This window comes from Malus sylvestris, chromosome 9 (genome assembly GCF_916048215.2).
Source record: "Malus sylvestris chromosome 9, drMalSylv7.2, whole genome shotgun sequence".
Taxonomy (NCBI): domain Eukaryota; kingdom Viridiplantae; phylum Streptophyta; class Magnoliopsida; order Rosales; family Rosaceae; genus Malus; species Malus sylvestris.
The window spans coordinates 18,347,752-18,359,436 of NC_062268.1; the positions used below are offsets into that span (position 1 = coordinate 18,347,752).

Here is an 11,685-nt window from a genome sequence, read left to right on the forward strand (position 1 = left end):
CCGTATGCAAAAGAACTTTTTAATAAAGAAAATATTATTTAATAAACAATTGATTGAATCACATTATTGCTAGCACATTGTGAGGCTAAGCTGTCACATCCTGGCCCGAGACGGACCACTTCCCAGGCCCAGGACGAACCACTTCCCAGGCCCGCTTCACCACCGTAGCATGATATTGTCCGTTTTGAGCTTACCATTCCCTCACGGTTTTGTTTTTGGGAACTCACGAACAACTTCCTAGTGGGTCACCCATCCTGGGAGTGCTCTGGCCTCCTTCTCGCTTAACTTCGGAGTTCCTACGGAACCCGAAGCCAGTGAGCTCCCAAAAGGCCTCGTGCTAGGTAGGGATGAGAATGTACGTTTAAGGATCACTCCCCTGGGCGATGTGGGATGTTACAATCCACCCCCCTTAAGGGCCCGACATCCTCGTCGACACACTTCCAGCTAGGGATTGGCTCTTATACCATTGGTCACATCCCTGCCTGGGTTCATCACATCCCGGGCCCGTTCCACCACCGTAGCACGATATTGTCCGCTTTGGGCCCCGACCACGCCATCACGGTTTTGTTTATGGGAACTCTTTGATGTCATCCACCGTGACCTCTGTTGGCATGAACACCACATCCCTATCTCTGCTGACCCGACTGCCTCGAACCTGGGCTTTCTGACGTCCAATTTTCACCAACGATCCACTCCGAGCCTCCTTAAGACCTCCTAAAGCTTCCTATGAGCTTAAAAACTCCTAAAAACCACGCATTAATTAGTGCATGCACAGTACTCAGAATCAGGGTTATGGTTTCTTGGATTTTCAACGTCCAAAACACCTCGAAACTTCTCAAAAACTTAAATAAAGTTGTTTAGAACATTTCTTAACCATTAAAACACGTTAAAACAACCACGATCAAAGTCAAGGTACTGTAGCTCACACCGGAGCTTCTAGATCCTCGAGTTCCTATGAACTTCTCCTCAAACTAAGGGTACCATTTGACTCGTTGAGTTACCAGGAAGACGATGGTGACTTTAAATCCCTCGATCTGTAAATGGTAATTGGTGTCTGGGAGTTGTCCATATGAGAAGGGAGAGGGAGAGAGAGAGTGAACCGAAAGGAAGAGTACGGGAGTGAGAGAGAGAAGGTGATGTGGATGTGTGTGTGTGGTCTAGAATTGGTCAACAACCCAAAATACACAATATACCTAATCCTAATTGGTCCAAAACAATTAGGATTTGAGAATAGTGATCCATACACAACACTTAGACCACATCACACAATTTAATGTCCATGGGTATTTCCGTCATTTCACATCATCAAGAATAAAATAATACACATCTCTGGGACGGGCTGTGACAAGGTAGGGATGAGAATATACATTTAAGGATCACTCCCCTGGGTGATGTGGGATGTTACATAAGCCCACCCCTTTTCCCTTATTTAAGCGGCATTACACGCCTCTTAAGACATTTATTATTGTTAGCACATTATCCACATGTGAAAGACATTTATTATAGGCAGTATTACACGTTTCTTAAGATGTTTTAAACACAATATTCATAATTTTTCTTATTTTTTATTATATTTTTCTTTTCCTTTCATGTGGACACCATCAACTTTCATTCATCCTTCCATTTTTTTTTATCATTTTCTCTCTTCCCACTTATATTTATATTATATTTTATGATGACCAAATTACCAAATTGCCCCTATACTATTTGATATATTATATTGGATTGTTTTTGGATTTTTTTTTGTTGAGGGGCAATTTTTTCCTAATATTTTTGTCGAAGCCTACAGTCAACTTCCAACACGGCAAATCATCGTCCCAGTAAAACACAATTAACATCAAATTAACGTCCATAATTTCAAAATTAGCAGCCTAATTATTATTAATCCAACGACCAAAAGAATCGAGTCAAAATCCCAATGGCTACGATTGATTTAGTCAACTGGGGTGTGGCTGGTTGGCCCATCGTACTGTTTCCGGAATCTAATCCAACTTCCCTAGAAATATCTGACTGATGCCCGTAGTCAGCCCTAGTGACTGCTGGAACAATGACTCGTCAGCCTTAGTGAATGCCCGAACAATGACTCGTCAGCACCCAGTCTCGCTTCGGGCATCTCCAAACTCCAAAGCTCTCTCTCTCCCCTCCCTCTTCTCAGTCTCTCTCTACACTTGGAAATACATAAATGTGAAACCTTTCATTCTGCGAGCAATGGAGGCCACCACCTTTTGCCTTCAGGTGAAGATGGCTCAAAGATAGAGAGAGAGAGAGAGAGAGAGAGAGAGAGATGGGTCAGGGGTTGAGTTGCAGAGAGTGACGAACATGGGCTGTTCCGAGCCGTACAATTTAGGGAGTTGGACACCGTGGAAGCTGTGGTAAAGAGAGACCCAACTCTCATCCACTACTCTGCTCTTCATATTGCCGCCGCTAACGGTCAGATTGAGGTGGATTCTTCGTTTGCTTCATTGGGATTTCATCAAATAAGTGATTATCTCGAGTTTTTCTGGATTTTGAGCAAATGGTTCCTGGGTTTTTTATTCTTAATGGGAAATAACTTTTTTTTTTCGGAAATCTTTACGCGGTTTGAATGTTTGATTAATGACAGAGAAAAGTGGAGAGAAAATTGAAGGGATAGGTAGAAAGATTGTCAGGAAAGGATCAACTTTCTCTCTTGGGCCGATACCAAATTCTGGCGGGATTGGCCGAAATCAGCAAAACTCCGCCAAAAAACCGTCATTGTTCTAGGCTCCAATCTTTGAACACAGTGGATTTTGAGGTGTGGGTATCACATCAGATGGAAGAGAGTTCTGATACGAATCTATAGGCTCCGACCTTGTGTGATTTCGTTACCGTATGAAAAAGTTACGATGAAATGAAGTTTTTGGAGTGGAAGAATGTAGGAGAAGGATAAGAATAGCAGTGCAGCTGCTGATCTACATGCAGGAACGAGAGTGACTTGTTTGATAATTTTTATGACAAAATAATAATTATTTTTAAAATACTGTTTATATGACGAAAATGTCCCTGGATTATTTGATGTATTATTTTAGACTTCTTCTGAAATTTTTTGTTTTAAGGGCATTTGTGTCTAAAACTTTTTGTTGAAGCTAATGACACCAGGCCTCCGGCTTTATATATAAAAGATAGAGAACTTTAACGAAAAACTTCCGGTACTGTTCACTTTAACGAAAAACCATATTTTTACACTAAAAAGTCAACCCTGGTACTATTCACTTTACCTTTTATTTTGTCCTTATTGTTAAAACTCAAAGTTTTCAAATCTTTTTCATTAATTTTCCTTAAAAGATATGCACATCCGGCAACACATTGATAATTGTTGGGAGGCATTTGCTGATAGCATCTCAGCATACATTGATGCTCACACAAAGGTGGCACAACCTTGGGCAAAGGTGTCGGCACCACCCTAGGCTGACAGCTAAGACAGCGGGGAAGACAAGGACGGCCATAATGGGGAAATTAGCATTTGGGATTGGGAGGATAAATGGGCTGAATTTTATACTTGTAAGGGTCGATTGATAAGTCAATTTCATATTATATATTTTAACATATTTTTAGTATGTTTTTATAATTATTTTGGTAGAATTTTGATACTTTGTTTTATATTTTTAATATAGGACATTTGACCACTTCTGTAGCAAAACGTGATCAAACAAACGAATTTTGGAGTGATTCAAATTGGAGGACATGTTCGTGTCAAAATTTTGGCTTTTTCTACCAAACGGTTATTATTTGGCAATGGAATAAAGAAGCAATGCGCTTTGCTAGAAAGTGACTTTTCTGGGCTTAATTGTGATTTTTGGAGATGACCTCTGATGGGTTCGTGGCCTTTTGAAGAAGTGTTCAGAATATTCCAAAGTTTAAATCTAGCTATTTTGGGTCGGTTTTGGAGCATATATGAGTCCAAAATGTGGCTGTGCAGATCTTGGGCGAATTTTACTATTTAATTTATGATTATATTTCCAATTTATTTTAAATTATTTGGTTTCCTAATCTGATTGGAAGACCTTTTTCTAGGAGAATTGAATGATAGCAGTTTAAATAAACTTGGCTGGCCCTATTTTTCCTTCTTCTCTACATGATATATGAGAGAGGAAATTGACCAAGCTTAGAGATTTCCAAACTTTTACATTCAAGGTGTTTTCAATCTTTTATTATTTCACTACAATTTCTTTTGATTTTAATTATGAATATGCGTAACTAATCTCTTTTGCTAGGGTGAGGCCACGAGCATGCAAGCTTTTGAATTATTAATCACCAATTTAAACTATCTAAGTGTCTTGATGATTCATGATCATTAGGATATTTAGAAAAGTAATTTGATGCAATTTTGGTCGGAGGTCGGTCCCTGAAATTGACGAAGGCTTCTTGCGGTTAATATGTGCAAGTTCACTTAGGATGAATACCACGTCTTAAGGGTTGCATGATTTTTCAGAGGGTTTTCAAAAAAACGTAATGAGTCATGCATGTTTAGATTTGATCTAAATACCACAGACGGATTGCATGTTTGATATACGCTATATTGGGGGTCCAAGTAGGCATATATTAGGAAAACCTAAGATTAAGGTCAAAAACCTCACGTGTCCACAATGAATTTGGGGGGGGGCTTTAGCCGAAGAATCTCCGATGCCAAAGTTAGAATTCTGAAAAGAATGTGTTTAGGAGTTTGTGGGTAGCAAATGATTTAACTTTTTAGTAGGAGAATATGACTATTTATAGGGGAGTGGCCAGCCCTATTTGGATAATAGTGGCCGGTCATATATGGTGAAATTGTATGAATAATTGCAAGATATTATGTGAAATAATATCTTGCAATTAACATGGCAATTAATCCTAAATTAAATAGGAAAATTGGGAGTTACTTTTTGAATAAGGATTTGATGAGGAGTGATGAGAAAGATTTGAATAAATATTATTTTGATCACCTTTGACTCTTCCTTGATTGAGCCGTTATTATCTGTTACATGCGCGTGGGAATCACCGTGTGCCTCGAGGGTAATTTTGTCACTTTTATTCTACTACATTTGTAAGTGAGAGTTCTCATACTCGGCTCTCATAATTTTAAAAATAATGAGTTTAAATACCCAATTATGTTGCCAATTATATACCACTTAGCCCAAATCTTTCATCCCCTAATATTGTTTTCTCAAAAAAGGAAAGAAAAAAAACCCAAAGAATAACCATTTAGCTGCACAATATGTAAATTATAGGAAATTCTAAAGACAATAATCTATTTTCACTCAGAGTTTGTTTAATTTTAGGTCAACAAAATATGTATGTACAGTCATTGAGAACCGCAAATACGCGCATGGGTAACTATCAAAACACCAATTTAATACATGAAGTAAGCATGCAAAGTTTTGGATTTGTTTACAATAGCTTGCAAAATATTTGTACATAAAGTGGACTATAGGAACATTATCCTCAACCTAACTTAAAAGCGGAGACCACAATATGGATACCTTTGGAATAATGGCATTCTCATTTTCGCCCCAAAGTTAGGCAGCTCTCAACTACAGACAAAGACCCTTCATTTATCCCTAAACCTCCACATTCCTTTACACCTTCCAGACAGTTTTTCTAATACCCCCACACGTTGATTAGGACACCCCTCAAATATCCAAACGAATCTAAACCCTACAATTAAGCCGTATTAATGGCCATCACTGTCTTATTCGTCAAATATGGTTCTCGATACTTCAGAAGAATACGGTACGCTCACTCGCCCACGCTTGTATAGCTGATTTATGACCCAATGGATAGTGTTGAATTAGGAACATCACATCGAATGTCTGGTGAGGACTGGAGATTTTGGGTCTATTCTTTTGAAATAAGGTGTATGTTTCTACTTTATCCCTCTTACCCAAAGGTCCCAAGGCCTAAGCCGAAAGGACCCCTTTGAAATTTTGAATGCAATGAACAGTGTACAAATTGGCATCTCTCCAAATGGAATGTAGGAAAAGAGAAAGTGTAGCAAGCTTTACAGCCCATCATTCTTATAGCTTTTTGTAGGAGAGTGATTAGTTAGCAAATCAATATGGCATTCATGATTGCCATTTACCACTGAATACACCTAGGGGCTCAGTGCTTACGCCCAATCTACTAGAAAAAACTTGAGTGTCACGTCATGTTACGTGATAGGTTGAGTGATAAGTATGGTTAAAAATATAACATGTATTATAAATGGGGAGCCATTAATTGTAACAAAGTTATATTCTGATAACAATTATAACCTATTCATTTAATGTCAGTTGAACTCAATAGCTACTTAACTTTGAACGTAACACAAAGATCACAAGTTATTAAACGACTGGCCAACACAAGTTATGTACCTACTACGTGGCAAGAAGTTCCCAACTCAAAATTCTCCCCAAACTACATTGTCATTGTCATCTTCAACTTCTATGATTACTACATGAAATCCAAGTCTCCTTACTTTTTACTTCTTTGTCTTTCTGTTTTGGCCAGATTTCAAGATCTACTTAACTTTGAACGTAACACAAAGTTCACAAGCTATTAAACAAGCGGCCAACACAAGTTACATACCTACTACGTGGCAAGAAGGTCCCAAATAAATCCTCCCCAAACTACATGGTCATCTTCAACTGCTATGATTACTACATGGAATCCAAGTCTCCTCACTTTTTACTTCTTTGTCTTTCTATTTTGGCCATATTTCAAGACCTACTTAACTTTGGACATAACACAAAGTTCACAAGTTATCAAACGACCGATCAACACAAGTTATATACCTACTACGTGGCAAGAAGGTCCCAACTCAAAATTCTCCCTTAACCAGATGGTCATCTTCAACTCCTATGATTACTACATGGAATCCAAGTCTCCTTAACTTTTTACTTCTTTGTCTTTCTATTTTGGCCAGATTTCAATACCTACTTAACTTTGGACGTAACACAAAGTTCACAGGTTAGTAAATGACCGGCCTACGTGGCAAAAAGGTCCCAACTCAAAATTCTTCCCAAACTACATGGTCATCTTCAACTCCTATGATTACTACATGGAATCCAAGTCTTCTTACTTTTTACTTCTTTGTCTTTCTATTTTGGCCAGATTTCAAGCCCCAGTTCGCTTAGTATGTTAGCATAATTGACAACATATGGTTAAAATTAGATGTTTATGACTTTCTAATCAACCTTTGCGTGCAGTCAAACTTCATAAATGACTTTAAAGGAAAGAAATAAACAAACAAAATTACACTTGTCTGACTCAAGAGATTTTTCGGTATGCTGGGATCACGATCTAGTACATCAAGTGTTATAGTAAAATTAATTTGAAAATTTGAAAAATAAATTTCCAACCAGTTGTACTATTACATATAGTGTCCTAAGCCGTGCTTCCGGCACTCTAAAAAAATTTCTCATTTGGGTCCATGAGATGGATAGTTTTGTTTGTAGGAATTAGGTAGGTGGTTTGGCATAATGTTCTTGACCAAGTAATACACAATCGTGAATTCGACTGGCACTCGATTGAATCAACATAACACAATTATAATATAATAAGTAATGTGACACTCAATTGAATCAACGTAACATAATTACTAGAATCATAATGTATTAAGTGACGTACCACCCAAAACACATTATTTGCTTCACTTTTTTCTACAAGAGCCAAGAAAAATAAACAGGATTTTCAGCCAAATTACAAAACCATACATCTCCACACACATCACTCAGCTAACTCTTAATTTTCCTTCCTTTTCTCTCTTCCTTTTTTTGACAGGGAAATTACAAAAGCAAAATTTCAGATAAGTCACACAAAACAAGTGTACTACAAAATACAAACTTCCATGGTGGATTCTTGAGATTAAAATTCCTCTTTCTTCAGTTCAATGCAGATTCAAAGTGCCATCTTATCTTTGCTGCTACGAACTGAAAACAAATCACAGTTAGTTTAATCATAATCTCTACAAGGATGCAGGACCAAATGCTAAATTAATTAATAAAGACAGGTTTGTCTATGTAATGATTAAACATCGAACTTACGACGAAGTGCAGAAAGTTCAGAGCTCTTCAGCACACGCAGCCTCTTCACAGTAGACAAAAACATGCTGCAAATCAAAGATCAAGGAGCAAATTACACAACATTGTTTAATCTCAGGTGCAAAAGGACACAATACGACGCCGTTGTATTGAGTTGCGGGAATCACTACATTAAGAAACAACAAACGAAAACAGTAGGATGATTTTTATGGATAAAAAAGAGAAGCATATATATATTGTTTAAAGATTAGGAATCTAATGCTGCATGATTTGATAAATGGGAGATAAAAACTGAAATCATATCGGCGAGTGAAGGAATAATAATCTAAAATTTGCATCAGATCCACAGAGATGATAAGATGCTTACTGCCATGGGACATCCCCAACAAGCATCCTGTCTCCTTCATTATCTTCATAAACAAGGGTGTATTCTCCACTTCCATCCAATAAGCCTGTGATTTCTTTCTCTTCCTCTTGCTTGTTCTTGGTTCCACCATTACAGGATTCTCTTTGAGCTAAACATAAGATCGCGCAAACGACAAACACAATTATATATAAGAACAAAGGATGTATTTTCATGACAAAGAATCCGAAAACCCCATCAAACAAATTGCTGTAAAAAACCAAAACATTATAACATTTGTGTTGATAAAAAAGGGATTAATTTTGACCATATGAAGTAGACACTGATCTAAATCATACACTCTGAACTAAAAATGCTAAGAATAATTTTTAAAAAGTAAATTCACAATATGGCTACTAAAGTAATTAACTAGTGAAGATACAGTGATAATTACCGGCGAGAAGGCCACGGAAGAGTTCATCGACAGCGGAGGAGAGCTTTTGGTAGCTGTCATAAGCACCGAGGTCCACTTTTCTTCCAATGGGGACTCCATCCATGTTAATTTTCACAAACAGACCCTTTCCGCTGGTTTCAACTGATTTACCATTAGGATCTTTGATTTGGACAACATTTTCGGATTCGACTGCTGGTTTTGATGAGCCTTTGTTGCTTGCAAGATTCTTCCTAAATGATCGAATTGGAGGCCAACCCACAACTGGAGCAGGAGCAGTTCTGTTTTTTTAAAGTTTTTTTTTTTTTTTTTGGAATATCAAAAGAGAAATAATTAGCACAAATTAATTCATACAAAATATTATACATAAATTCATACAAAACATGAGGAAAAAATATTGTAAATGTTTTCAGGGCACAAATAAAAATTAAATCATACAGAAATACGAAAGAACTTGTAAATTTGCATATAATAAATTTTTTAATTGAAATAAAAGACATTAAGAACTAAAGAATAATGTAACACTGTAAGAGATAATTAAGAAACAATGACAGAGAAACCAAAACCATGCATGAAAATGGAAGGACAGATGGTATGCTTGGGCAGACCAAAAATGAAAAACAAGCTTGATTATGATAAAAGCAGCAAAAAGCAATGATAACTTCTGTGTCACAGACTCACAGGAAAAATTACAGAAAAAGGAAAATAATTTGACACTTTCACAAAAATGGAAAATTAATTTTAAAAAAAAAAAGAAAAATTATGCATGGACCACAACTTTGTCTAGTCTAGCTCCTAGCAATGAGAACCTGTGAGTGAATATCCTGTCTGAAGAAATTAAAATAATAATAATATTACACAAGAAAGTAGAAAAAGCTCGATTACCTTTTCTGAGAGGTGTTGGGGAGCACAGCTGTATTTGCAGGGGCTGGTGAAAACCCTTTATTTTCTGCATTCTGCAAGTCTACTGCTTTAGTGCACCAGGGCTGTGACGCTTTATTGGGGGTGACAGGTAGGTGAAGAAAAGATGCAACTTTTGCCTGCTGCTGGTAAGAAGAAATAAATTTCTGGGTTTGGTTGGAGGACATGGGGGAAGAAAAGTATGCAAGAGAGAGAAGGGACTGAGACTTCTCATCTCTTTCTCTTTTCATTGACCAGTCTTGACCTGGAGGGCCAAGCCTAAGCTCAAGCTTCTTCTCCTCTGAGGAGGAGCTTCCATGGCCGCTGCTTCTCTCAATATATCTGCTCACAAGCCAGTCTCTCTCTCTTGGAATCAAATCTAGCAGTTGTGGACATGCCTCCTTCTCCTTCCTTGTACATCCCTCCATCTCAGTGGCCATATCTAAAGACTCAGTTGTTGGGATGACCCAAGTGAAAGAATCAAATTTTTTTCCTCCCCTTGTACTTTCAGACACCAGATGTACAGATTGGAGGAACTGCACTGAGAAATGGAAGGAACAGAAAAGTTAGAGGAGATTAACAAGCTTGGCATAAAAAAGAAGAAAAAGGGACGAAAGGGGAGAAAGGGGTTTACCTTACGAATTTCTTTAGCCAAAGCTCATAACTTTGAAGGCCAACATCCTCATGTACTCAAATTGCTCACTTGGTCTCACACACACCTTTGATATCAAAATATCTTGAAGAAACAAGCACAAAGGAAAAACCAAAACCTCACAAGGGTTAGAAACCCAAAAACACAAAAGGGATAGGGGAGCTAAAATAGGGTAGGGATTGATGTATATGGGTTTTTTTTTTTCTTTTAAATTTGATGCAGGCTTTTTAGTGGGTTCTCTCTCTCCTTTTCTTTTTTCCCTCTCCCTCTCTCTACTTTTGGGACTCGTGGGTTTTATGAGTAATTGTTGTGAGAAGATTTTACAAAGCAGTCTCGCTAGCGTTATCTATTTACAAATAAAAAAATGAAAACCAAAACGAAAAAAGATGAAAAATACTTTCTTTATTACCGGAACATAGATGGTAGATTATGTGTTTTTATATAAGTGATGAGAAATTTTACTTTTTAAGTTATTAACTTTTTTAACGCATATATCTCACTATTTACATAATGACACGTGATGTATCATTTCATATTCTGATCACACTTAAAAATCTTTCTAAAAGATGAGAGATGGGCAGAGAGATTCCCTTCACCCCAAAGAACACCAAAACAGGAAACAGAAATTAGAGCAAAACGCACGCAACCAGATCCCCTCTCTGTCTCAAAACACAACGTTAATAAGAGGAGGAGGTTGTTCAACCCAGGAAGCAAAGCGTGCTGTGCTGACCTCTCTCTCTCTCTCTCTTTCTCTCTCTAAAAACACTCGATGGTCTACCACGCAGTCACCAACCCCAAATGTTGTTCAGCCTCATTAGCACACAACCCCAAACATCCCCTCTTTATTTGAAAAAGAGAGAATGACATTCTTTGCTCCCAAAGTCACTGCCCTATTTGCCAAAAGCCTAGTGCTTTACGTTGCATTGATGTTAATAAAAGTTAATTTAGTACATACAAACTTCATTTAACACAAACCCCGATACGTTTTTACCACTTTTAGCACCGAAGTCACTCGATGAAGTATATGTCAATCCATATTATAGATTGATTATACAACATATTTTTACTTTATTGTTTTTTATAGAGACAATATTTAGGATAAGGCCTAATCGGATAAATGGTCCTCGTGGTCATAAGGTATTCTGATGATAGCCCATATGGAAAAAAAATTCGGATTTAAACCCCTGTAGTCACAGTCTGTTAGGATTTAAACCCTTGTGGTCTAAGTCTGTTAAGATTTACTCCCTTCTGTCATTCCTCCATTAGGTTTAGGTTGGCCAAATCGGATAAATGGTCCCCGTGGTCATAAGGAATTCCGAAGATA

At 37.5% G+C, this 11,685-nt stretch overlaps 1 protein-coding gene across 2 annotated transcripts; it reads right to left on the reverse strand.

Annotated features, from left to right (window-relative positions):
* Nucleotides 1-7,551: 7,551 nt before the first annotated feature.
* Nucleotides 7,552-10,656, reverse strand: LOC126583825 (auxin-responsive protein IAA26-like). Of its 2 annotated transcripts, none has more exons than XM_050248347.1 (6): nucleotides 10,344-10,656; nucleotides 9,695-10,245; nucleotides 8,813-9,090; nucleotides 8,383-8,530; nucleotides 8,019-8,083; nucleotides 7,552-7,904 (listed from the first exon to the last, which is right to left on the reverse strand). In XM_050248347.1, exons 2-6 carry the CDS (start codon nucleotides 10,147-10,149, stop codon nucleotides 7,873-7,875), a joined length of 978 nt encoding a protein of 325 aa, XP_050104304.1. In that variant the 5' UTR covers nucleotides 10,150-10,245; nucleotides 10,344-10,656; the 3' UTR covers nucleotides 7,552-7,872. The 2 variants fall into 2 exon arrangements, with proteins under 2 accessions (XP_050104304.1, XP_050104303.1); XM_050248346.1 differs by having other exon boundaries at nucleotides 9,695-10,250.
* Between the last annotated feature and the right edge of the window lie 1,029 nt (nucleotides 10,657-11,685).

Coding starts and splice junctions, on each gene's coding strand:
- LOC126583825 (XM_050248347.1), bottom strand. CDS start 10,149: ATGGCCACTGAGATGGAGGGATGTACAAGGAAGGAGAAGGAGGCATGT. Junction 8,084..8,382: donor GTTGGGGATGTCCCATGGCA/GTAAGCATCTTA, acceptor TTTGATTTGCAG/CATGTTTTTGTCTACTGTGA. Junction 7,905..8,018: donor TGAACTTTCTGCACTTCGTC/GTAAGTTCGATG, acceptor ATTTGTTTTCAG/TTCGTAGCAGCAAAGATAAG.